Source organism: Rhinolophus sinicus, linkage group LG07 (assembly GCF_036562045.2).
Source record: "Rhinolophus sinicus isolate RSC01 linkage group LG07, ASM3656204v1, whole genome shotgun sequence".
NCBI classification, from domain to species: Eukaryota; Metazoa; Chordata; class Mammalia; order Chiroptera; family Rhinolophidae; genus Rhinolophus; species Rhinolophus sinicus.
The window spans coordinates 64,446,758-64,473,233 of record NC_133757.1 but is presented as its reverse complement, the minus strand read 5'-3'; the positions used below and the strand labels follow the sequence as shown (position 1 = coordinate 64,473,233).

The 26,476-nt window shown below is 40.7% G+C and overlaps 1 protein-coding gene across 7 annotated transcripts in view; it reads right to left on the bottom strand.

The window, feature by feature from the left end:
• LOC109437160 (WASH complex subunit 2) overlaps positions 1 to 5,534 on the bottom strand; it is a 51,146-nt gene extending 45,612 nt beyond the window's left edge. For all 7 annotated transcript variants that reach the window (XM_019716166.2, XM_019716168.2, XM_019716170.2 and 4 more), the window contains exons 1-3: positions 5,395 to 5,534; positions 5,187 to 5,309; positions 4,303 to 4,467 (exon numbers count right to left, since the gene is read on the bottom strand). In XM_019716166.2, coding sequence (XP_019571725.2) covers positions 4,303 to 4,467; positions 5,187 to 5,309; positions 5,395 to 5,397 — 291 coding nt within the window. In that variant the 5' untranslated portion in view covers positions 5,398 to 5,534. The remainder of the gene's footprint in view (positions 1 to 4,302; positions 4,468 to 5,186; positions 5,310 to 5,394) is intronic.
• Between the last annotated feature and the right edge of the window lie 20,942 nt (positions 5,535 to 26,476).

Sequence of the window (26,476 nt, the reverse complement as noted above, 5' to 3'; positions counted from 1 at the left end):
AATCTTAATAGCTCGTTCCAGATGACTGTCAACAAATGTATAAAAACTCACACTGTCACCAACAATGTATTCAAGTGCCCATTTCCCAAACCTTTGCCAACAGACGTTGTCCACCTTTTTAAATATCTGCCAATCTGATCAGACAATGTTGTTTTCAAATGTCCATATCTTCTGACCCCAGAATTCTACTTTGTGAAATTTAGCTCCAGGAAAAACAATCATAAACACAAACAATGAGATGCTCCTGGCATCACAATTTACAGTATAAAGTCATGAACACCAAAGTTGTAATTCTATGCATTCCAGTCAAAACCCTAATAGGATTTTCTGTGGAACTTCGCAAGATAATCCTCAAATTTACACAGGAGCATAAAAAGCCAAGGATAACCATAACAATTCTGAAAAAAAAGAAATCAGGACTTGGCCTAATAAGACTTATTAGAAATCTATTGAAGACTGTGATACTGGCATACAGCCGATAAACATAATAAAAGACAGAGGCCAGAAACAGACCCACAATTACATGTAAGCCTGATTTCATATTCACATAAACACATGCACATGGATGTGTTCATACACGAAAGTCAGTAAGGAAAAGAACTATACAATAAAGGTTAACCATATGGAAAAAGAAGAGGCTCTACCTCATACAGCACGTACGCATTCATACACATCCACACTTACATACTCCCCAGGGATGGAGAAGAAGGCAGATACAAAGGAGCCCTCGCCCAAACTGTTTAGAGTTAAAAAAAAATGGGGAGTTGTTGACCTTAAAACAAATACGGCAGAATATTAAAATCTGTTAATGGAGGGTAGTGCATATTATTAGCATCTGTAGTTATTATGTTCTTTTCTAGACACATGAAATACTTCATTAAAAATTTTGATTTTGAAGGACTATTAAATAAATTATGATGTATTGTAAAATAGAGTAAGATCAATAAAACTTAAGTTCACAAAAGTCTTACAGGCATGTTAAAATACTTATAAAATAGTAAGTTAACATTAAAAGTGCAGGTTGCAAATACACACACACGCACACACACACATCATCATCATCTAGAAAAGGTTAAAGTTAAAAAAAGAAAGACTAGAAAGAAATATGCCAGTATGTTCAATGGTGGGTAAATTGGGTTGGTGGAATTATTGCTGATTTTTGTAGTTTTAATTTTTTTACACTTCAATTTTTTTTTAATCTATGTCAATCTCTTCTACAATGAGCGTTCATTACTTTTATCACAATAAAGGAAAAAAACTTAAAGGCCAATGTCTGCACAGGAAATGGACTTGGAATACATATGCCAAAATGTTGAGCAGCTCCCCTCTAGCTGATGAAATTTCAGATGCTTCTTCTTTTTCCATACCCTTCTAATTGTTCTATAAAGATCAGAAAATTGGGAAGTAATTTTCAAACACAGGAACAAAAAAAGTAAGTAATTCTTAAAACTGAGACTTTATGACATGGCAGCTACCAAGGTTACCTCAGAATTTAAATAGCAAGACCAGGTAATCTGAAAGGTTGAACTTCACACTGAAGTCTGAACAATTCCAACATCCTACTTTTTCTCTTGCTTGTCATTAAAAACTATCACACAAGACAGCAACAGCCTGCAGCTCGAAAGCCAAACATGACACCTAAGAAGCCAACCAGCAAATACATAAAACCCATGGTGTCCTCTGCGGGGGAACAGGACTATGCATCTCAAGTACTCAGTACATGGAGAATAATCCACGCTAACTTCCTTCACCCTCACCAGGCTGAGCTCACAGCTATGAAGTATTTATCATGTGTTTTTTGATCATCTTCAGAGCAGGTAGCCATACTCAGAATTTTTAAATATTTGGGTATTTCCGCTTAAAGCATCTTTTCCTCATTTGGGGAAACATGGTAAAAGGTGAAGGTGGGTAATAGGAGAAAAAGGGAGCAGGGGACTTCTTAACAGATTATACACAGCCCTGCTCCTTTTCATGTATGTGTTCTCTCATTCATTCATTCAAATATTCACTGAGTCCCTATATATCAAGCTTGTGCTAGGCCCAAGGAATAAAACATTTAGCAAAAAATGGGGCTCGATTTAGTAGGGGCATTCGCTGCATCAAATCATATCAATAAATGTAAAATTATAATTGTGGGAAGTGCTACTTAAAAAGTCATTAACTGGGTCACTTAAAGTTTCAGAATGAAATTCCTGAGTTAACAGATTAATGAAGTTTTAAGAACTGTGCTCCCTGCTGATAACATTCTGAAGCACTGTTAATTAGCATTTCTCCTTCTTCAGAGCCCCCTCTGGAGCCTTTCCTAAAGGTACTAATTTCTCTTGCCCTAGAAAATCCTGATTGGTCTTCGGTTTCACTAATTCCGTAATACAGTTTGCAACCCTGTAGCTGCCTCTAAGGTTAATCACTAAAATGCAGAAACCTAACCTGACTTTGAATATCTTTCTAATAAACTACCATGAAACCAAATGGCACCATCATTCAAGCCAGAATTGTAACACATGAGTACCAGTGTCAGGGTTTGAAGGAAGCACAGAAAGAGCCAAATCACTGCCAAATAGATTATCAGAGTTTTAGCCATACTCTCTTCATCGTGCTCTGCCATGAATGGAAACAACATGTGGCATTAGAGGGAGGTCTGGGAAGCAGTTAAATTTGGCAGTGGCAACAGGTGCATCAAGAAAGGAATTCTGATGAACAGGAAGAGGCATAAAGGACTCAGGGGATGGAGAGATGGATGGAAAATAGGGAATCCAAGAAGTGAACAGAAATAAAGAACTATTACCCAAAAAAATCAACCAAAAAGAAAAAAAAAACCACAAAAACTAGATCATGGAAAACTCAGAATTAAGAAAACCTGGACAAAAAAGAAGAGCTGACGAGAAAATCTGAAGACTACAATTCAGAAGTTTATGATGCCCCCTACCCCCAAAGTATCGATCCGATTCCAATTCAGTACCAATGTGGTATGGGCACATCGGGCACAAAAGAAGCCTCCCAACTTTATTCCTTGTCCCATCTAGAGCTGCCTAATATTGACTACAGAATGAGAGCAACAAGTATATTTAAAAGGACTCCAAATTCAGCTTGATGAAAAAGTGACGGGGCAGCATATGCTAGTAAAGTAGAGATGAGAGTTTCGTAAACCACCTCTTTCAATGAAAAAGATGCTCAAGACCAAGCATTGACATTCTCCAGCCAACCAGGATATGACTACAGATTTTACCAGAATACTTGTTATACAAGTATTTTAAACTTACTGGGAAAGAGATCTGTATGACCTTTAAGATCTCATTATTTTACCAATAGTCCCCCCACTCCCCCCAAAAAAAAGGCTAGTGATGGCATTTCAATCTGAACTACTAAAAAACGCACAAACATACTGCATAAGATACCTGCATGACAATATTTGGTCTTCTCTTAAGAATCCAGAATCTTTGGCTTTTTATAATCCTGCAATTTTCAAAATCTTTTCTATTACTTTACATCTAAAATCTTAGGAAACAGCCTGCTTTATTAATTCTCTCTTCTCAAATTAATGCTGACATTCAGGAAGCTAGCCACCCTATGAGACATACAGATCAGTTTAACTAAGCTTCCTCTCCACTTTCATCTCTTACTAGACTCCCCTCATATCACCGGGCTCCAGCCACGCTTGCTTTCTTTCTATTCTGGAATAGAAAACTGTGATCTTTTGTAAGAAGCTCTATCTAATTTGTCTATATATTTCTAGGACCCAGCACTTAACAGAAATTCAATAAATACGTAGACAAAAGTCAAACATGGGTTATGGCCCAGTAATCTATTTAAAGTTGATTCTGTATCATAGGTTCAGCCATCATAACAAAACGTTGAGAATATTCCAAATGGTCACACACATGTCTTTAATACAATTTTATCAGAACAACATGAACACAAGCAATGACTGCAGCTACATGCTGGTGGCCCAGAGTATCAGACAAAGGGCATGGCTCTCTCTACAGAATATTCCGTAACAAGGCTTGTTTGAGGGCCTTGCAATTCACCATAACTGCTGACTACTGCCAAAACTAAAAAGGAATAGAAAGACTAGAATCTGAGTAAATTTTGTTAGATTTTTTTTTTAAGTGCTTAAAAAAAAAGTTTTACTAACTTTTTTAAAAAGGCATTAATCCTACAGAAAGAAGCTTTAATTACTTACCAAGAACCACCACTTCCATCAAAATTTAGGAGGGAAACTACTAATAGATCACTTAATATCACAATGACTCTTGCTCCTCAAAAAAGCATTATTTATAAGTCTGATGTAACTAAGTAACTCACATTCTCAATGAACTGGGTATTAGACAGCATAAGGAAGTCATTGAAGACATTATGTAGGCGACAATCTGTGGCTTTAGTTTCACGAATTAGTCCGTCCACTTGTTTCTTGATTTCATGGGTCCTAGAGATAGTCTGCTGTGAGAATTCCTGTAGAAACTGTAGCAGCTATTTAAAAAAATAAACGTACAGCAGTATCAATATTACATGCATCTATTCTTTGTGTCAAAACAAAAAATGACCCGTTTTCTTTCACCTTTGTGTGTGTGTGTGCTGGAATGTACAAGGGATGCCGCTTTTGTCAATGCTAAGACCAAGTAGCCCTGAAAAATGGCGAAAGCTCATCAAAACAGTGACAAGGAGTCAATGGACACTTGCTGTCTCGTTTCTGGAGGAATTTTAAAGTCCTGTTTGGTTGTCATTCTACAAGGATCACAAAGGGTAAAATAACAAACCCCTTTTAAAAAAATCCTCTTCATATGCGACTTTGGAATCACAGTACTGAGCTTCTTGGACCACCCGCCTGAAGAACCCCACGCCACGATGACCACATACTGGCTTGTCCACCGCCCCACTCGGTCCAGGCACCGTCATGGACTCGCCACACTAGTGCCACAGCAATCCCGCGGCGCGGGGGAAAGCGGTCTGCCCGGCTCAGAAAGAGACCCCGCGTCTGGGCCCCCGTCCGAGTGGGACTCTAAGGGCCCGCCCCCTCCCTAGTGCCTGGGCTCTGCCACGATGAAGTTTTCGGGGGCAACAAAGGATGTGTGTTACAGGACGGCCGGGGTGGAGAATCGGGCTCCAGTCTCCCCCCTCGCAGGCCACGCGTCACCCCAGGCGCCCCCTCTCCCTCCGCTCCCGTTCAGTCCCGGGGACCCGCCGCTCACGCCCGCGTCGGCTGCCAGCGACCAGCTCTGGCTGCCGCGGCGGATTTCCTCCAAAGACCAGGGCCGCTCCCACACCGGCTCGGACGCAGGCGCCCGCTCCTGTTCTGGGATCGCCTGGTTCATCTGCAACGAGAAGGACGAGAAGAGGGGCTGAGCTTCCGGGAGGCAGTCGCCCCGGCCCCGCCCGATCCCAGCCTGCGGTCCTCACCATCCCGGCGGTGCACTTCGGCGGACCTGGGCACCATGCGGGTCGCACCCGCCCAGGCCCGCAGATCTCCAGAAGCTGAGCTTCCAGCCCCGCGGCCCCACACGTGACCTGGCTTCACGTGACCATGTCACACGTGACCTAGCCCTCACGTGACCGGACCTACGGCTCCGCTGGAAGGAAGCTGCTGGATGTAAATTGGGGCTGAGATTTAGGAGGGTTGCAGCTGGGCAGGGGCAGGGAAGCTGGAGGAAGGAGGGGTGCTGACACCAGGGGGCGCTGAAGGACTGGGGTGGGCCTGGGTGCCCTTCAACCGGAGGGCGCAGGTGATTGCACACGATTAGCCCTGGAGCGCGCTACTAGCCCCTCGCGTCTCAAGACAGGAACGACTAGCCTCCAGGCTTTAGACGTCGGGGGGATGTGGGCACCCCTTCCTTGCTTCTCCTGTTCCTTGTTTCTAGTCCGCTTCCATTCTGGGCGTCTGTACACAGGCGCTCAGTAAATGGAGAATGACTGAACTATCTGGCCATCAACGGCATGCTGTGTTTCAACTCACTGTGTAGGTCCTGCTTAAAATCTTTTACTCCCTGGGCATTGTAAGGGGGAATTCAGGGAATCAATAACGTAATTAGACTTAGCTAGTTTGCAGTTTGACTCACCGCATAGTTCTCTATGAAGTCACCGGTAATAGAGACTTAGTTTGTTTGCAGTTTGATCCATCCTGATATTCATGTTTTCTCTTTGTTTCTCCCCTCACTGATTAACTCTGTTCCCTTTCTGAAGTAAACCCATACCTCATTAATTAACAACATCCTAACCTGAAAAGAGCAATTTCATAATCCTCAGGCGCCTTGACACCGGAATGCAATTTACAACTCCCTTGCAGTTTTTACTGGTAACACATTAAAGTCCCAGGTCGCTATGGCCATGTTGGAGTCCAGAGATAATATCATCTTCAGACCAGACCCCAGGAAGGATGTCAGCCCTCAAACCTGCCTGACTGACTCCATAACAAAAAGCTAACCAGAAGTTAGCTTTCCACTCTGGTGCAGCTGTCTACTCTGACTCCACTCTGCCTGGGCAACCCTCCTCTACCCCATCCCCTCCTTACTACCCACAGCAGCCATCTTCTTTAAACACTGCCATGGGCATTCTCTCTGTCCTAATTTTAAGAAAACCTTTTCTCACTCTCCCACTTTGTAGAGCCTGTGAATGCTTTCACCTTTTTCGAACATCCAGGGGTTAATTCTACACCACACAGACATTGCACTGAGATGCAAGTCCAGCCTTTTGCATGATCCTTGCTTCTGAATCCATCCTCAACTCTCCCAGCTCCCTGCTAGTGTTCAGTGATCTGGCTGTTCTATCTTACACTTCCTTGAAGTTCCTTCTCACTGCGGAGTCCCTCTTGTGACAAACCAACTAACCTTTTAAGTACAGATCCCAATTCCTTTCCATCTTGTGTACCCAAGGGCAAGTATTCTAACCGTGAGCTTTCTTCCCCAGTAAAGGGAGGATATATACCTTGCAGGGACATGTTATTAAATGAAGTGCTGTTTGTGCAATAGCTTGCATTGTACCTTCCATACAGTGAGCATTCAACAGAATTACTCGGCCATAAGAAAGAATGAAACCTTGCCGTTTGCGACAACATGATGGACCTAGAGCAGGGGTGTCCAAACTTTTTTCAATGGTTTTCACCAACGGCCATATGCGGTAAAATACACAAACAGCCGGGCCACTCACTCGAGGTGAAGTACGTATTGCCTCACCTGGTTTATTTAAGTAAACTAAATATATTTTTGGAATTTGCTGCGGGCCAATTAAAAATGGATTGCGGGCCGCAGTTGGCCCGCAGGCCACAGTTTGGACACCCCTGACCTAGAGGGTATTACGCTAAGTGAAATAAGTCAGACAAAGACAAATACTGTATGATTTCACATATGTGGAATCTAAAAAAGCAAATGAACAAATTCATAGATACAGAGAACAAACTGATGGATGCCAAGTGGGATAGGGTTGGGGAGTTGGGTGAAACAGATGAAAGGGATTAAGTATAAATTTCCAATTATAAACTAAGTCATGAGGATGTAATGTACAGCATAGGGAATATAGTCAATATCATAATAACTATGGATGGTGACAGATGGGTACTAGACTTACCGTGCTGATCACTTCATAAGGTATATAAGTGTCTCATCACTGTGTTGTATACCTGAAACTAATATAATGTCAACTACAATTTAAAAATAAATTTAAAACAAAACGCAGATCTTACCATTTCTCCTATGCCCTTTATTTGTCCAACTCTTGGATTTTCTTTTCACCTCTGTCACATCAGTAACAACTCCCCTGATTATCCCAAATATGATTTAAGTGCCCCCTGAGTTATTGTCAATATGTCTGTAAACATATTCCTCATAAAGTATTACATTGTATTATAATGTATTTATATATCTGTCTCCCCTTTAACAAATAATAGCTAACATTTGTGAAGTACTCAGTGTTTACCAAATACCTTACACATATTTAATTCTCACAATGATATTATGAGGTAGATACTACCACGTTTCCCCGAAAATAAGACCTAGTCGGACCATCAGCTCTAATGCATCTTTTGGAGCAAAAATTAATATAAAACCCGGTCTTATTTTACTATAAGACCAGGTCTTACATAATATTAGTAATATAATATAATATAATATAATATAATCCAGGTATAATATAAGACTGGGTCTTATATTAATTTTTGCTCCAAAAGACACATTAGAACTGATGGTCCAGCTAGGTCTTATTTTCAGGGAAATATGGTATTATCCCTTCCCCCCACCCCTTGTTATAGTTGAGAAAACTGAGGCACAGGGAGGATAACTTACTTCTGGTGACTTACTCAGGGTTGGAAAACCAGTGAAGAATCGGAGCCAGAACCCACACAGTTAGCCACTATGTTACATCATAGCTAGTCTTCATTTCTTAAGGGAACTTTATTTAAGTTGTCATCTACAAACTCCCAGCTATTACCCTAGTCATTAATATTAAAAAACAACAACAGCTTTAGAATTTGGTTGGTAAAATTGAGGTGAGACAATTATCAAACTTGCATCCCACCTGATATCATCATGGGCAACTTCAGTGGCCATGTGGATGAACCTGCCTCAATGTACCCTAATAACCTTAATGTACATCCCAGTTCTCAAAGCCCCTGCTTATCCACACCCTGGACCTCATAACATGAAACTGTATGGCTTCTAAATCTGGATGCAATAAAGTAGCCTCTTGAACTTTCAGATCTCTCTCTCATGCCCTAGTCTGTTCTCAACTAACCCAAGCCTAAGTCCCTCAGTGCCCCCTTTTCTCCCATTTTTTGCTTTATTTCCTTGCCTGTTCTGCCTAGAGCCCATTATATTAGCCTACAACTTCTCTTGACAGCCATTAATATCCACACATTATGTTTCTCACAAATAATCTTTGATCGTAATGTCAGTCAAATTTGACCAAGAACTACAAGGTAAACAAAAGCTTTACTGAAGGGCTCTTTAGGAATTGCAATTCAAGACACAGATTTGAGTAGAAACCCAACTGTGTCCAAGGGGGAAAGAAAGAGACAGAGTTTATAAAGACAGAAAAGGGGAGGGGAGGCTTCCTAAAGGAAGTTGTTTTGAAAGAGCTGTGATTGGTGCTGGCATACAGACTTACACTGTGCAATACTTGATTGATTGCTTATGTCTATTGCTAGGTGAAAATTTTATTTATTTTAATGTAGAGTTCAGTGATGGAGAGCAAGTCACCGGAACTGTATCCAGATGTAGCCATTTGAGTTTTAACCCAGTTCAGAAGTTCAGTTTCACATGGAGGGTGTGTTAGCTTCCTAGAGGACTCCTGGGTCCGTTTTAGATTGTTCTTTTGACAATAGTAACTCCATTTTGCTATTTTTCTTTCAAGCTAGCTCCTAACTTTGAATGAGTCCAACTATGCTCTTTCTCTTTTCCTGGACCTAGGTTCCTGAAGGAAATCACTACACATTCCTATTCTACAAACTTAGATGGACCCTCATCGCTGAATAGCAGTCCTTTTACTTACCTTTGATTTTTATACTTATCCTTGATCAGCTTTCTATGATAACTTCACATTGTTCAAACTATCCACTGCCTCCACCAGAGAGAACAGACTTCGCCTTGTCACTTCATACTTATAATGTTTTTATGTATACATCTGTGTATCTCATGCAGCTCTTTATTTGCACAAAACTGAATTCGACTGGCAAAGTCAAACAAAATACAATTTTTGGGAAAGATACTGCAGAGCTCACAGAACTTAAGGAAAAGCTAGTAGACAGGTCTTGGGAAGAGCATAAACCGGAGGAACTCAGGACGGCCTTCTCTGAGCCACTGCCATCAGAATGATTGCGCTCCAATCACTTCCCTTTTTATGTTTCTCCACTGAAGTTTCAAGTTCCTGAGATAAACAGAATCTGATTGGCTTCCCTTAGGTCATATTCCCACTCATCTAATTGGTACTTCTACCAAGATCACATGGAACGGATATAAGTGGGTCCCAAAACAAAAATTGGAAACTGTTGCCAAAAGCAGAGAGAAGACATGCTAGGCAAACAAAAGCAACAGGGCTGCATGCTCCCTCAGTCCCTTTCTCCCAGTCTCTGGAAAAGCCATCCCCACTCTTGCCCAGGGTCAGTCAGTGACCACCATGCCCTTGACTGAGCCCCTCCTGTCTCCCCTGGGATAGGGCTGTCATAAACTCCCCTTCCTGTATGCTCAGTGTTACTCTCCTTACTGGCACTTCCACCGTAGACTTGCAAATGTTTTTGAGTCATTCTTTTTATTGAATTTGTTCATGTCAGAGAATTCTTGCACTGCCATAACCATGCCTGAGAATTCAGATAAATTTATCTGGCGTATAGTATTTTAAAACTTAATTAATTTGCATTTTGATAAGTTTACAATCTTTTAAATATTATAATAAGAATTGAAATTCTAAAGCTGATGCAATTCTTTAGATTTTCGATACTGTATGACATTGAATAACACTTCTACATGTTTATCTCAGTTTATTTTTCAGTAATATAATCTCCAATAAGATTTTGCTATAAAAGATACACACTTTTCAGAGAAAATACATGCCTCAACACCTAAAAGATTATTCATTCAGGATTTTGGTTCTCAAATGAAATCTTCAGTTTAACCAAGAATTTTTTGCTTTTCTTTTAAGCACCCAACCTCCCTTGGTTCAACTACTCAGCCAAATACATCAAAAGGCAGACATCCAGCCTGCAACTTCAAGTAATACCAACATCATTACCCAGAAGTGGTGGGCAAGTCCTGTAGAGGAGACACGGTAACTGTCCTAGGAGTCCAATTCCTGCACCAACAATTTAACTAAAGCTGAACTGTTGTAGGGAACGCTCCCTCATGGGATGCTATGACATCAGCATCATTGTACTCACCTATTCGCTTCCCTCGTGTGTGTGTGTGTGTGTGTGTGTGTGTGTGTGTGTGTTATCCAATCCTTTTTTTATTGAATACATTTGACATATAACATTGTGTAAATTTAGGTGTTCAATGTGTTTCTTTGATACATTTATATATTATATTATGATAGCCATTTATCACATTACATAATTAAAGTACAATATTGTTGTCTATATTTATTATACTGCACATTAGATAAGTATGGCTTATTTAGTACTCATTGAATGCTTATACCCTTAAACAACATCAATTTTAACCTTCCACCCCCTACCCCCTGGTAACCACCATTTTACTCTATACTTTTTACACGTTTGACTTTTTTTACATTTCACATGTAACTGATAACATATAGTACTTCTCTGTCTCTGTTTTACTTATCTCACTTAGCATAATGTGCTCAAGGTTCATTCATGTTGTCCCATTGCTTCACTCTTGCCAGTCTTCAACTCCTGGATTTGGCAAAGATATTGATTGATAATATTGAAATATATTATATATAAATTATATATATAAATTATATATAAATTATAATATATTAATATATACAAATTTATTATACATAATTTAAAATTTTCTCTTCTTTTAATTATTGCATTTTTCAATTTGAAATCATTTCAGGTTTACAAAAAAGTTGCAAAAATAATGCAAATAATTCCCATATTTCCTTTACCCAGTTCCCAAATATTTATATCTTACATAAACACAGTACAATCAAAACCAGGAAATTAATATCAATGTATTACCATTGTCTAATCTATAGGCCTCATTCAAATTTTTTCATGTGTCCCATGTCCTTTTATGGACCAGAATCCCATCCAGGATTACATAGTGCATTTGTCATTCCTCCTTAGTCTCCTTTAATCATATACAATTTCTTTATCTTAGTTTTTCATTCATGACCTTAACTCTTTGGAAGACTATCAGCCAATTCTTTTATAGAATTTCTTGCAATTTGGGTTTCTCTGCTTCCTCATGAATAAATTCAGATTATGCATTTTGGGCAAGAATACAATGTGGAAAAAAACAAATATGATTCGCAAGAACATTTAGGAAAACATTAAAATGGAAAAACTGAGGGGGGACTAGCCTTACCAGACGTGAAAACATACTATAAGCCTCTATACTAAAACAGTGTAGTATCAGTGCAAGAGTAGACAAAGAGACCATTGGAAACGAATAGAAAACTCAAAACAGACCCAAGCACATTTGGAAACTTAGCATATTGATAAAAGTGGCATCTCAAGCCAGTGGGGCAAAAATGGACTTCTGAAAAAATGATGCTGGAACAGCGCCGAACGTGGGGCCCGAGAAGGGAAGGACGACTACAAGTCGTAGGGATCTTCAGATATGGCTGAAGGGCTCCGAGCATCCGTCGCAACAACTACCTGGGGTAAGGAGGTAGTCTTTGGACTTGGAGAATTTAACCGGGGTAACGGAGGGGATTTAAAAAGAAACGTAATTACTAACATTTTCGTGTGAAAGACTGTGATTGTGAGAGTGAATGTTTATAACTGCACAGTCTTTTGGACTATGGAGTTTGAGTGGGTTTGTCACTGCAGTTCTGTAACCACGTCATATGGCGTAACGGTGATTTGGCATCTCACCAACCAGGGTCTGGGCTTGTACGATCACACCTCTAGCCACGATGGGTTCTAAGGTCCCGAAAGGAGTGGAGCATCAGAGTGGAATTGGAGTGAAAGTCCTTCTCTTTCCTTTCCTGCTTAATTACTAACATGGGTAATGCAGAAACTACAGACCTTATATCTGCCTGCTTAAGCAGCTTCTTAAGAAGGGAAAGCACAAAACCTCAGAGAAAAGATTAGAGGAACTCCTTAAAGTAATTGAGACTCATTGTTCCTGGTTTCCAGACCTCGGAACACTTGATATAGATAAGTGGGAAGAAGTAGGACAAGGTCTCCGTGAATTACATTCCAATGGAGTGTCTTTCCCTGGTTCAAGCTGGGAAACATTCCAGCTAATCCGCTCAGTTTTGGAACTGCTCCAAACAGACTCAGAGGAGGAGAGAGAAAAAGATGACAAAGGTCAGTTGAAAAAAACAAAAGAGGGTCGGGATGATGACGAGGGGTCCTAGATGGCGTCCACTATCATTCCTAAAAATCTGTATGCAGATTTGGGGGAATGTTTTGAGGACAATTGTCCCCCTCCTCCGTCTCATTGGCCGCCTCCCCCACCTGCCTGTTTAGAACAAACACGGAGGCTTTCCAAATCTGCTAGGCAAAACAATAACCCCTTTCTCAGTAAAAGTATCCCTCAGACAACTAAGAAGTGTGTGCGCTCTTCATTATCAGCTATAGAGCGTGGCATACATCAAGCTAAACTCAGGGGAGACACAGATGCCCTTAATTTCCCAGTGATCTTTAGACAGGCTGAAGCCCTTAATGCAGACCATCCTGAAGGCGTCCATGAGGCTGTTTATGAGCCTTTCCCCTTTAAATTGCTCAAAGAATTAAATCAAGCAGTTTTAGTTTGGAGACACTTCTCCATACACTGTCAACCTCCTTAAAGGTATTGCCGATGGCAATCGGATGATTCCCGCAGATTGGAATGCTTTGGCAAAAACTTGTCTAACTCCTTCTCAATACCTCCAATTTAAAACTTGGTGGATTGATGGTGCAGAAACACAAGAAAGACAAAATCAGGCTCGTAATGTAGATATTTCTGCTGACCAGTTATTAGGGAAGAGACTTTGGACTGAGACCCGTGATCAGCTAGATATGGAAGAATTGGCTATCGGACAATTGAAACAAATGTGCCTAGCAGCATGGGAAAAGATTGAGATAGAGGGCAAAACTCCCTCCTCTTTTCAAAGATCTTGCAAGGCCCGCAGGAGTCTTATTCAGATTTCCTTGCCCGCTTGCAAGAAACAATTAATAAACAGATTACTAATCCTGCTGCTGCTGATATAATTTTACAAATCATGGCCTTTGAAAATACAAATAAAGATTGTAAATGCGCTATTGGCACACAAAAAGGAAAAACTGATACTATGGGATATCTCCAATTATACCAAGAGGTAGGGACTGAAGACCATAAAGCCACAATGTTAGCTAATGCCATCACTGGAGTAACTCAAATAAAAAATAAATTTTCTGGCATTTGCTTTAATTGTGGAAAAACAGGTCATTCTAAAAAGAATTGCAGAGTTAAAAGTAAAGAGGCTCTCAGTCACAAAATCCTTCTTCTCCCCAGGGTCCTAAACAACCCGGGGTTTGTCCTAAGTGTAAAAAAGGAAATCATTGGGCATCAGAATGTAGATCTAAATATCACAAAGATGGGACCCTGCTTCAGGGAAACGGGAAGCAGAGCCAGCCCCAGGCCCAGACAACAACCGGGGCATTTGTGAGTCAGGCAGCACCTCAAAACTATCAGGTGGTGCCCCCTCCTCAAAATTATCAGTACAACAATTCACTCCGGCCACTGAGGAGAGTGCTGCAGTTGATATCTGTACAGCTCAAGATATCCTGCTGCTTCTAGGGAAAGCCCCCCTTTGTGTGCCCATAGATGTAATTGGATGAATTCTTCAAATTACAGTTGGACTTCTCTTCGGTCACTCAAGCTTAACATCCAAAGGAGTTACAGTCCACACTGGAATAACAGATCCAGATTTTAAAGGAGACATTCAAATTATTATGTCCTCCTCAGTTCTTTGGACTGCTAAAAAGGGAGAGCGAGTCGCCCAGCTTCTTTTAATTCCTTATATACCCCCTAAAAAGAGGGGTACCCAAAAAAGAACTGGAGGATTTGGAAGTATCGGCTTGGCAGGTACCTTCTTAGCAGAAAAAATTTCTGGTATCTGTCCAGTCTGTCAAATTCAAATTCATAATAAAAAATTCTTAGGATTAATAGACACTGGTGCGGACATCTCCATAATATGTTCTCAAGATTGGCCGGCTAATTGGCAAGTACAACAACCTAACATTAATGTTGTTGGGATAGGTGAGGCTTCAGGACTGCTTCAGAGCACCTGCATTCTCCCTTGCCTCGGGTCAGAGGACAAAAAGGATTTTTACAGTCTTACATCGCTGATATTCCAATCAGTTTGTGGGGTCGAGATCTGCTTTCTCAATGGGGAGCAGAAATCTGGATACCCCCAGGACAATACAGCTCTCAGAGCCAAAAAATGATGAATCAGATGGGTTTCCAACCAGGACAAGGTTTAGGAAAGTTTAATTAGGGACTTACTCAGCCTATTGAGCCCGCGTTCCAGACTGGACGCGAAGGATTGGGGTTTAATTCACAATATCAAAAGCCTTTTTATTAGGGGCCACTGTCATGGAGCTAAAAACTCCTTTAGCTCTTAAATGGAATAGTGATAAGCCTCATTGGATTGAACAGTGGCCCCTTTCCAAAGAAAAATTAGAGGCTTTAACAGAATTAGTACAGATTCAATTAGAACAAGATCATATAGAACCTTCAACTAGCTCTTGGAATTCTGTTTTTGTCATAAAAGAGATTAAAAAAAAAATGGAGAATGCTCACTGATTTGCAAACAATTAATGCTCTAATTGAGCCTATGGGTCCTTTACAGCCTGGACTCCCACAACCATCTATGATTCCTAAAAATTGGCCTTTAGTAGTAATAGATTTACAAGATTGTTTTTATACTATTCCTTTACATCCTCACGATTGCCCTAGATTTGCATTCTCAGTTCCTTCAATGAACAACAAAGAACCTATTAAGATATCAGTGGAAAGTACTTCCACAGGGCATGCTTAATAGTCCCACAATTTGTCAGTTTTTTGTAGCCAGAGCTGTTTCTCCAGTAAGTGAAACAAATCAACAACTCATTCAAACTAATTGCGCCTCTGCACAGAGAGCAGAGTTAATTGCTGTTTTAACTGCCTCACAAGACTATGCTGAATCTTTAAACATTGTCTCTGATTCGGCTTATGTAGTCCATGCAGTACAAAACATTGAGACGGCGCTACTGTCTAACAACTGAAACCCGTCTCTCCAGTTTCTTTTTAATCAACTCCAACAGGTTGTTAGAAACCGCCAACATCCATTTTCCATTACTCATATATGCGCTCATACTCCCTTACCGAGACCACTGACGCGTGGCAATGCTCTCACTGATTCACTGGTTGCTAATGCTCTTGTTACTGAGGTAACACAGTTTCATTCTTTAACTCATACAAATGCTGCTGGCCTTCGGGCTCGTTTCCCTATTACCTATAAACAGGCCAGAAATATAGTTCAAACCTGCCCAACCTGTCAAATTCTTAATGCTTTTCAAGAATGCCCTGAGGGGGTTAATCCCCGAGGGTTAGTTCCTAATGCTATCTGGCAAATGGATGTGACTCACATCCCTTCTTTTGGACGTTTGTCCTTTGTTCATGTTACCTACACTTCATCTGGTTTTATCTCTGCCACAGCTCAAATTGGCGAAACTGCAGGTCATTTCTGCAGACGTTTACTTATCTGCTTTTCCATTATGGGCCTCCCTCAACCCATTAAGACAGATAATGCCCCAGCTTGCACTAGTAACAGGTTCACAAAATTTTGTGAACAGTGGAAAATTAATCATACCACAGGGATTCCTTATAATCCCCAAGGACAAGCTATTGTAGAACGTGCTAATTATACTCTTAAAAAACAGCTTCTTAAACAAAAAGGAGACAATAAGGATCCTCCACAAGTACAACTAGCCAAAGCTATGTTTACTTTAATTATTTTTAATTCTTCTGGCTCTAGCAGTAATACAGAGCCACACCTTGGGTGCACAGCTACAGAAAGACATTTTAATAATCTCCATAGCCCTAAAGCTTTGGAGGATGTGCCCATTTGGTGGAAAGATATTCAGACTAATCAATGGTAGTTAGGGACCTTGTTAACATGGGGACGAGGTTTTGCCTGTTTCTCCAGGACCAAAAGAACATCCTTTGTGGGTGCCTAGTCGGTGCATCAAACTATATCGTGGACTCCGCACCCCAGTCCAGTGTGAAAATCACTCGCTAGACAAAATCACTACCGATCACCAGTGTGTCGTCACCCGTCAGATGAGTCCACCAAGGGACCAGTACCGCTGGCTTCATTGCTTCATGGGAGCCCATTATCGGCCACTGGTTCCTGAGATGCCTCACCAGCCCCGTTGGCCGCCACCTATGGCGACTCCATTTCGATCACCTGATATGGAACAGTGCGACGCCTGTAGCGGTCCTGCTCCGGTGCCTGCTGCTTCATCCTCAACTAAGGCTCCTGACCTGAGTGCTACTGCACTCCCTACTTGGAGACAACTTAGAAAGTTGTCCCGAGAGGCTGAAATGAATTTAATTAAAGAAAAACTCCCCAAAACAGATACCAACACATTGGTTTCCATGATAGCTATTCTTTTCATTGTGAGTTGCCTTCCAATGAGTGTTCATGCTGATAATTTTACCTATTGGGCTTATGTTCCTAATCCTCCATTATTAACACCTGTGACTTGGAATGATGATTCTCCTTTAATTTACATTAATGCCAGCTCCTGGTTTCCATGAATGAGGATCAAAGAGGCCCTGAATTTCCTGATGAAGAAGGCTGAGAATTTATACTCTCTGGCCATACAGCCTTAGACTATGTATATACCCCTATTTGCACTGGCCCTATTCCTCCGTGTCTTCCTCTCTCTGTTCAAGTTTGGGTAATTCCCAGGGGAGAGGGAAATGACACTTATAAAAACTTGTTTATGCTTTCAGACAAAGGTTTCCAGACTCAAGGGTTAAGTACACATCTTTTTCCTTCTTCTTTTCATCTGTGTCCTCAAGATAAATGGGTTGACACTCGCTCCCACATTCATTGGAAAGAATGCAGAGGAAGCTTAGATCGAGTGTTATTTAGCAGTTCCCTTGGTACTGTAGTTGATTGGGGACCTTATGGGATTGCTATTCATGTATGTTCCAGAGTAAAATGCTCTGAACCTCAATCCCTAAGAGATCAAATGTCAGAGCTCAATTTCCCAAAGATCATTAAATCACCATATAATATTTATATTTTTTAGAAAGATAAAGTTTTAGCGCCACCTCAGTTGAAAATAATTACTCCTATTTGGGGTCCTGCACAAAAGACCCTATGGAAAGTGGCTTTAAGTTTAGGTCAAAATAAAATTTGGAATGGAAATTATACTAAAGATACTAATAAACAATACACCTTTAGGTTTGAAAAAACACAAATGCTTAATTTACAAATATGTCTTAAAACTCCTTTTGTTTTTCTGATAGGAAAATTCACAATTGATTCAACCTTAAAAATAGTTGAATGTTCTCAGTATCGTTTGTTCACTTGCGTAGATTCTTCAATTTATAATTCCTCCCAAGATCAGATAATGATTTTGAGGAGAAGACAGGGTCTATGGATTCCTGTCCAAGCCCCTCAAGTATGGGACGGCTCTCCCACTGTTCATATTGTTCTTCAATTGCTTCATAAGATTTTGCATAGAACTACAAGATTTATTGGATTGTTAATTACTGCTATTATGGGTATAATTGCTATAACCACTGTCGCTGCTGTTTCTGGTGTTGCTCTACATCAAACTGTTCAAACTACAGAATTTGTACAAATATAACATGAAAATGCTAGTAAGTCTTAGAATCAACCTGTCAAGATAGATCAAAAATTTAATGTTAGATTAACAGATTTAGAAACCACTGTTGTATTTCTTGGTGATCAAGTGAAAAATCTTTGCACTATGATTGCCTTAAAATGTGATTGGAATGTATCCACTTACTATGTAACCCCATTTTCTTATAATCAAACTCGTACCCCTTGGTCTAAGGTGCGAGCCCATCTCCTGGGACATATGCCTAATCTCACTGTGGACATTATACAATTACAACAAGAAGTTGATCAGATGTCCAGCGCCAAGCTTCAGCTCCTCCCTGGAGAAGAGACACTTTCTGCAGCTGCAGAAGGACTTTCCACTTTAAACCCCATTAAATGGATAAAGACTTTGGGTGGAGGGTTTGCTGGGGCTATTGCCATTCTGTTTATTGTTCTCTGTTTATTTTGCTTAGTCCTCGTATGTGGACAAATAGCCCTCCGATGGGCCGTAAATGAAGAAACTGCACGGTCTGTGTTTCTCATGCTTCAAAACCAAAAAAGGGGGAGATGTAGTCACACAGCAGTTTAGCCGTCTGTCCCCCCATGTCTTTCCTTGAGGAAAGAAAAGTCTGTGAGACTGTGCCTTTCTGGGACTCTGTTCCATCCTTGTGTTTACACCTTATGTCTCTCTGTCTGGTCCCCAAAAGATGGTTTGCAGCAAATGATGAGTAAGATTCCCTATGGGGGGAATAACTCAAGCCAGGCGGAACTGAGTGGGGACCCCCAATGAGCTCTTTAGAAGATCCAAAAAGGAGCCTTGCCTGGGAAAAGCCATTGCTGACTCTGGCTTTCCTTTCTCACCTGATTGTGAGAGAAGTCATGAGGGCAATAAAGAACAGCTCTGTCCACTTATCTCAACGGAACTGTTACTACATGAGAGACTTGTCCCTGAGAGGATACATATCATAGTTAAGACATCATGGGACTTTATGCTGTGGCTGTTAACAAACAAAGGGTGATTGAAATAAACATTTTTTTTGCTATGATGTATGAGTCTCACAGACCGTATAAGAAACAATGTTACAAATTTGTATTTGTATGAGTGTCAATAAAAGTCACCAGTTGGCCCTATTCGAGGCTCCAGTCTCTGGTGACTGTGACACCCCTTGGCCTTCTGAGATTTAACTACATTAAGTCTCAGTTTCTTTCTTTCTTAAAACTTAACCCAAAGCTGCCCCTTCTCGTTCCCTCACTGCCTGTGTTGCGCTGGATGCGACACTTAATGTATGAAAATATGTCCCAATATTCAAAATTAAAAGTACATTAAAACAGTACACATAATATTTCTGTCCTATCAGAGCAGCAACATTTAAAAAATATGACAGCCATTCTGTCAACCAGAGTGTGGGGAAAAGGCATTCTCATACATTATTGGTGTGAATGCAACCCAAAAGGGAGGATGACCTTCTTGAAGGAGACTTTGGCAATATGTAGCAAAACTATAAATGTATTTTTTGACCCACCAATTCCAATTTGAGGGATTTACCCTGAAGATACACTTCCAATAATATGAAAAACATGTAAAAGGATATTTGTTGCAGAATTGTTTGTAATTGCAGAAAAATTGGAAACAACCTAAATGCCCAAAGAAAAAGAAAAAAACAGCACCTTGCATCCAGGTGTTGGCTTGGTACTATCAGCTGGGTCTTGATGCTCTTCTGTTGAACATAAGAAACTTCACAGAACGTGAATGTCAGACAGTGTGACTGAGATGGGTCAGGACAGAACGAGACCACTTGCTCTTATATCTGAACACAGACAAGTTTAGGAACATTGTCTCCACTACAAACTGAGCATACATCCCCCATCTGGCTGATGTGAGTGACTGCTCTTTCTTTACCAATTATAGCTCTAGTCTCATTCTTGTCTCCTCTCCTTCTACATAGGATTTAGTAAGATGCACCATCACAGAGTTCCTCTGCTTCCTACCAACATCCAATCCAGGGCAGAGCCCACTTGAACCCTTCCCAAAGTCAATGAACACAAGTCCAAATCCCACAAGGCCTTTCCAACATCCTTTTATGGAGATGACCCCATGGTTTCTATAGTATGCATTCTCCCTCAATGCAATTATTAATAAACTCAATTTGTTCAACTGCAGGTGTGTTCTTGGTGGTATTTGGCTGAAAGACAGTGGCACCATACATAAGAGAGTAGTTGAATAAACAATGTACCAGGCAGTGTGCTCAGCATTTTGCAAGATTCATGTCATTTAATGCTCACCAAGGCGGCATAGTCTGTGAGTGGCAGAGAACAGAGGTAAACCCAGATGATATAGCTCTACAGACCCATCACCACCATTACTCTACCACCTCCTTGCGGCATACCCAGGGTTTTTTTCTGTTGTCATTGCTCACTTCTGCTTCCATTACAGAAGCACAGACAGTCCTGATAAGTGCTTCAGCAATCATTTCACCCAGTTCAGTAATTTCCTGTCCTTTCCCTGGTCATCCTCTTTCTATCCCTACACGATTAAAATTGCAACCAATGAAAGTCCTACAGGAGCTATCTGTGAGGGTATCTGTGAAGTCAGGGTAGATCTCAGGACCAGCGTCCCGGTCTGCGTTTCTTAAACATTGGGGTACCCAGAAGTCTCCCTTGGAACTTGTCAGAATGAAAGTTCTAATTCAGTATGACTGAGATGGGCCCTGACACACTGCATTTCTAACAAGCTCCCAGGCTCCTGACACTAAGAAATATTGGGATAAAGAATTCCCTGGTGAGCGGTACTGCTCCATGGTGCCAACCTTGACAACCAATGTGTCTCTGTGTCACAGGGGAGAGAAGCCAGGACTTGCTTCTCATACGTTGTGAGAATTCACTTGCAAGGCCCATAGAGAAAGGGAAGTGGGCCCCACAATTATGTAGTGGGTCCCAGTTGGGATGGGCTATGTTTTGGGCCATTCTCCCTGGAAGGTAGTGGGGAAAAAGAGCTTAGGTTTAGAAGCTGAAGTTGACCTCTCTTGGACCACGGGCTTTAGGGAGGCCCAGAACTAGCAGGATGCCCCGTGGTTTCCTTGCAGCATCGAGGACGAATGGACCACATGGAAGGTCTGCCACGAGACTGGCCCAAGCACCAAGCCAATGCTGGCTTAGGGAGCCAAGGATTAATGAGGTTTACATACCAGCTACTTCCAGATTCTAACCAATCAAGTAACCAATCATTTACTGCATTAGGAACTTCAAAGGAGAGCTAGAAATGAAAAGATAGAAACAACCAGTGGTATAATACAACAAGCAATACTACAAGAATTCAACATTGTAAATTCCAAGTGGATCATACAGATTATACTTACTATTGGGGTTTCAGAGTATGGAGAAAACTCTGAGGGCTGTAAGTGTGAGAGAGAGGAGAAAAGGAAACACACTGGAGTTGGAGTGTAGAATTCAGATAATCAAAATGTTGTTGTCGCACGAGGTGTCATGTGGGGTCTCTAGTCCCACTCCCCACATAAGAACGCAGGACATGGTGAGGCCAAAAAGGAACACCCACGGAGCCATAGATAGGGGAGTCATACCACGATAGTCTCGCTGACGGCTGGGTTGGAGACACAGGAAGCAGGAGCAACACTATCTGCAACCTGCTGTCCACTTCTCTGCAATCCACAACCCACACTCCACCATGCTAACTGCAATCTGCTCTTGCAGGCTCAGCCACCATCTTCTTGCTAGCCCCCATTTTCTGTTAGCGTAGCCACAGCAGTTATATTAGTGGCCAATGGCTCACTGCTTACAGCTGACGGTCAACTAGCCACAGCTGATGGCCATCCAATCACAGTTGGCCATTTACTACCTGAGTCAGCACCTTTCCACTAGAGGCCGAGAGCCTGGAAACTGCACTCCTGGCTCTGTCCCCACAGTTTTTGTTTTTGATGTTGCCGTCAAGAGAACTTTACTTGCACAACAACTTCATTTTAGAAGGGCTCTAGGTAAAATTTTCCAGTTTACCAAACAGAAAGATTTATAAGCAGTCGATTTGAAACAAGAGGGGATTTTTAAATTGAAAAAATACATAAATCTGAGACTATTTAGAAGGAATCGGCATACAGAATTGTTCTGGCAGTGTTTTCAACTTTCATTGCTGAAGTCAAGAAGGAGCCTCCTTTTCTTGGTGTTACACAGAACTCAGAAAGTAGCTAGCTCAGCGGAGGTCACAGAAAAGCTTTAATAGACTAGAGACTGTAGGGTTCAGTATGTCCCAGAAACCTTACCTGAAGTATAATTTTTCCAGTCTACTTACATAAAATGGCAACTTCCCTGCAGATATACTCATACACATAGCTTCACTTAGCAGGGTGCTAAGAACCTGCTTATTCAGGGGAGGGTACCACTATCATTAGTTCACAGCTAGGTATGATGGACCCCTTTCATTCCTTAAGATTCTGGCATCTGGTGAGTACTGGAAGAGAGGGAGAGATCATAAATCCTGTTGTGCAAGGATTGGTAAACTATTTGTGCCTGAATGCCCAGCCAGTGTAGATTAGCATATCTACCATCTGTGCAAAGACAAACACACCCCGAGGGAAAAAAACTAACCCTTAATCAGATTCATTCAACAAATAATACACAAATAATTTCCTTGAAAATAAAATCAGACTTTACCAATAAGACTAAATCCCTTGCGCCTCCCCCACCCCAAATTCTCCCTCCAAGCCAACACACACCACTCACTCCACTCTTCATCTCATCTCCTCAGAGGTAATCTTAACTATGAGTTTGATGTTTAATCTTTCAGGGATTTTTCTGGACGTTTATGTACGTATATGGTATTGATTTGTGTGTTTACACATATAAACTAATTCTATACTTTTAATTCTGCAAATTTTGAAATATTCACAATATGGCTATCCATTTTATCACAAATTAATCTAAATTACTCTTTCTAACTAACTACTGCAAATTATTGCCAATTAGGAACATGCTGTGATTTATTTAGTCATTCTCCCATTGATGAACATTTAGATTATTTCCAGTATTTAACTGTTACAAGCAATGTAGCTGTAATATGCTGATCACAGTTCCTTGTACACATATGCAAATGTTTGGTTTTAATAGGATAAATTGCTGTCCAAATTGACTGAGCCAATACTCATTCCCAATGGTGGGACATGAGGGTAATTGCTCAACTTCCTTCTTGACACATGCTGTTTTCAAAATTAAAAATACTTGCCAATTTGATCAGCAAAAATTATATTTCATCTCATATCTTTCTCTTGTCTTCTGCTTTGTCACCTGAGTCCAATTTCTCATCTTTCTGGTCTTTGTTACTTCTCATTTCCTGGCCATATGTGAACCAGAAAAATAATTATAAAAATTATATGTTGTTTTAATTAAGAGAAATGCATTATTCCTGTTTTCATTGCCAAAGTGAATGAGTAAGAATGTTTACCATTCCTCCACTATGAAAACAAAAAACAAAACTCCTGCACTCTGCAAAAACCAACAGAATTATTTTTCAATCTGAAAACATTTATACATAAAGACAAGTGTGCTCCAATGTTCATTGCAGCTTTATTTATGGTGGCCAAGACATGGAAACAACCAAAATGTCCTTCGATAGATGAATAGATAAAGAAGTTGTGGTATATATACACAATGGAATACTATTTGGCAGTAAGAAAAGATGAAATAGGAAGGACCATTTGTGACAACATGGATGAATCTTGAGAATATAATGCTAAGTGAAATAAGTCAGACAGAAAAAGCAGAGAACCATATGATTTCACTGATATGTGGTATATGAATCAAAAACAACAAAAGAACAAGACAAACAAATGAGAAACAAAAACTCATAGACACAGACAATAGTTTAGTGGTTACCAGAGGGTAAGGGGGGAGGGGGGTGGTAGATGAGGGTAAAGGGAATCAAATATATGGTGATGGAAGGAGAACTGACTCTGGGTGGTGAACACACATTGGGATTTATAGATGATCTAATACAGAATTGTACACCTGAAATCTACATAACTTTACTCACAATTGTCACCTCAATAAACTTTAATTTAAAAAAAAGAATTATTTTTCAAAAGGTTTTTATTAAATTATAATATACCTACAGAAAAGAGCACCTATTGTATCTGTATAGCTCAATTAATTTTCACAAAAGAAACATAGCTATATAATGAGTACTCAGATCAAGAAACAAAGCATTACCAACACCCCAGGAGCCCCTTTCTATCCCCGTCCAGTATCTACCTTCCATTCACCCAGGGGTAACCAACATCTAGATTTCTAATAGCAAAGACAACTTCTACCTATTTTTGTGCTTTATATCAATGGAATCAACTGTCCTAATTTTAGTTCCCCTAGAAGCTTCCAGTGGTTTTTCCATACAAATGGCCTGTCTTGGCTCATGCTGTGGACTTCCCTAAAGTCTCTCAAAAGTTCACAAAACCCAAACAGCAGCATCCGGATTCAGTGTATCCCATATCACTTGCTGCGCAGCCGTAAGTCTGGCATTAGCAACACACAGCCTCTCAAAGCACCTCCAAGCCCAGCACGAATAATGGCCATCTGCAGATTGCTTTGTGACTCATGCCATGTGACCTTAGGGAGGGCACAGGCTGTGGCTGAACCCACAGGTCCCCTGTCAGGAGGCACCAGTGCTGACAAGCCTGGTGATCAGCTTCAAACAGAGTCAGAGCATCATCCAGCTGCTGCCAAGGATGATATACCAAAAGAACACACAGGGCAGGCACCAGAGCCCTGCTAAAGTGAACCCTGCTCTTTAAGGTCAGGCCCTGCACAACAGCTCCTCCACTGTAGTCACAGCCAGTCCTCACAGCCAGTGAGCCCAAGGGTCAATCCCTCCCATTGATGTGCAGAAGCAACGACATCTCAACTACAACAAGAGGGCATACACAGCCCACCCAAGTGACACACCTGGAGCACCAGCTCAGGTGACCAGGTAGACTGCACCACTGGGTCCCACAGGACACGTACTACATAAGACCGCTCTACTAAGACCAGAAGGCATAGAAGCTCCACCAAATACCTAGAAACAAACACAGGGAGGAAGCCAAAGTGGGGACACAAAGAAATATGTCCCAAATGAAAGAAAAGAACAAAGCGCCAGAAAAAGAAATAAAGAAAATGGAGACAAAACATCTACCAGATGCAGAGTTCCAAACACTGGTCATAAGGATGCTCAATGATTTTAGTGAGAACTTCAACAATGAGAAAACTTAAAATAGAGATAGAAAACATAGAAAAGAAATAATCAGAAGTAAATACAATAACTGAAATGAAGAATACATTAGAGGGAATCAACAGTAGATTAGGTGAATCAGAGAATTGAATCAGCAATTTAGAAGATAAGGTAGAAGAAAACACCCAATATGAACAGCAAAAAAGATAAAAGATCCCCCAAAATGAGGCAAGTGTAAGGGGCCTTGGGGACAACATCAAATGTACTAACATTCACATCATAGGGGTAACAGAAGGAGAATAGAGAGAGCAAAGGAGTAAAAAACCCATTTGAAAACAATAATGATAGAATACTTCCCTAACCTGGCAAAAGAAATAGACATACAAGCCCAGAAAGCACAGAGAGTTCCTAACCAGATGACCAAAGAGGCCCACACAAAAACACATCATAATTAAAATGCCAAACACTAAAGACAATCTTAAAAGCAGCAAGAATAAAGCAGTTAGTTACCTACAAGGGAGCTCCCATACTACTATCAGCTGATTTCTCAACAGATATTTTGCAGGCCAGAGGGATTGGCATGAAATATTCAAATGATGAAAAGCAGGACCTACAATCAAGATTACTCTACCCAGCAAAGCTGTCATTTGGAATTGAAGGGCAGATAAAGAGCTTCCTAGACAAGAAAAAGCTAAAGGAGTTTATCACCACCAAACCAGTATTACAAGGAATGCTAAAGGGGCTTCTTTAAGATGAAAAAATAAAATAAAATTATGAATAATAAAATGGCAATATCTACATATCTATCAACAATTACTTTAAATGTGAATGGATTAAATGCTCCAATCAAAA